At 36.0% G+C, this 1,232-nt stretch overlaps 1 protein-coding gene across 1 annotated transcript in view; it reads left to right on the forward strand.

Moving 5' to 3' along the window:
• The first annotated feature begins 963 nt into the window (after positions 1 to 963).
• Positions 964 to 1,232, forward strand: part of polr1c (polymerase (RNA) I polypeptide C) — an 8,438-nt gene continuing 8,169 nt past the window's right edge. The window contains exon 1 of the mRNA XM_015381366.1: positions 964 to 976. Coding sequence (XP_015236852.1) covers positions 964 to 976 — 13 coding nt within the window. The remainder of the gene's footprint in view (positions 977 to 1,232) is intronic.

Genomic DNA, 1,232 nt, shown 5'->3' on the forward strand with positions numbered 1-1,232 from the left:
GTGATTTCTGGATTTATTTTTTTTTAGATTATGTCTCTCACGGTGGACATGCAACTATGATTATAATTTCAGACCCCTCCATGTTTTCTAAGCATGGTGTTCAAGTACTTATTTTTCTCACTGTATATATATATATATATATATATATATATATATATACACACATACACAACACTGGTGAACAATATGGATGAAAACTTTCCCCTTTGGTATTGAGCTACCAGCAGTTCGATGTCTGGGCAGAGAAAAAGTGTTACAGTAAGATAATCTGTTCACAAGCACTGCTGATCCATCTCCTTTACTTTTGCTTCTCCTTTTTAAGGCTTTTTATTTTTAGTTGTGCAGCAAAGTTTCAGTAAAAAGTACAGCAAGCATCACATTTATTCATTTGATTCATATATAAGATAGACAAGTTGTATACAACTTGTTACTTAAATTTTGTCTCATTGCTGTAATAATTTAATGGTATTTATTTTGGAATATGTGAATTAAATAAACTTTTATTAATTATGATTTTTTTTTTGTATCAGGTTCATACAACAGATTTCCCTGGAAACTATCCAGGCTTTGATGACACTTGGGACATGAAACGATTTCAAAAGGTACGTTTTACAGGTCTGTGAACGCATCGTTTTAAACATCAGATTCACTTCTTTTTTATACTTTGATGTTTTTTAACATTTGAGGGAAACAAATGAAAACAAGGATGTTTAGGTAAAACTTTATTGAACTGAACATTCTTTTCTGAGGATTTTCCATTATTTCTACAGCCCAGTGATCATGTTTCTGATCCTTCTTCAAGTCCTTAGTCTTTTCTCAGGTTCAGCAGATAATGAATGATGCTAAATTTAACCAAATTAATTACTGGTTAAAATCCACACCCCAAAACATAGACAGATGGCTGCATGGTGCAGGAAAACGTATCGGAAAAAAGCGTTCTGTTTTGTTTTGTTTGATATGGACATGATGGACGCCTGTGTGCTGAAGATGGAGGGAATAGAGCTGAGGTCACAGATTAGCGGACCGCGATCCCGATCCACCTGCTGGCTAATCCGGACCCAACCTGATTTAAAACATTATAAATTACAGCATGTTGTCCAACGACAGTGTCTAATTTCACTTGCGCCGCTTCTCCTGTTAATACGATAAAGCCCTCCAGAGCTTCCTGGACCAGGCTGCATGTGATCCAAATGATCCAATGAGCTGCTGTCAGTCTGGGTTGCTGCTGCTGC

This window comes from Cyprinodon variegatus, unplaced genomic scaffold, assembly GCF_000732505.1.
Source record: "Cyprinodon variegatus isolate N-32 unplaced genomic scaffold, C_variegatus-1.0 Scaffold232, whole genome shotgun sequence".
Lineage (NCBI taxonomy): Eukaryota > Metazoa > Chordata > Actinopteri > Cyprinodontiformes > Cyprinodontidae > Cyprinodon > Cyprinodon variegatus.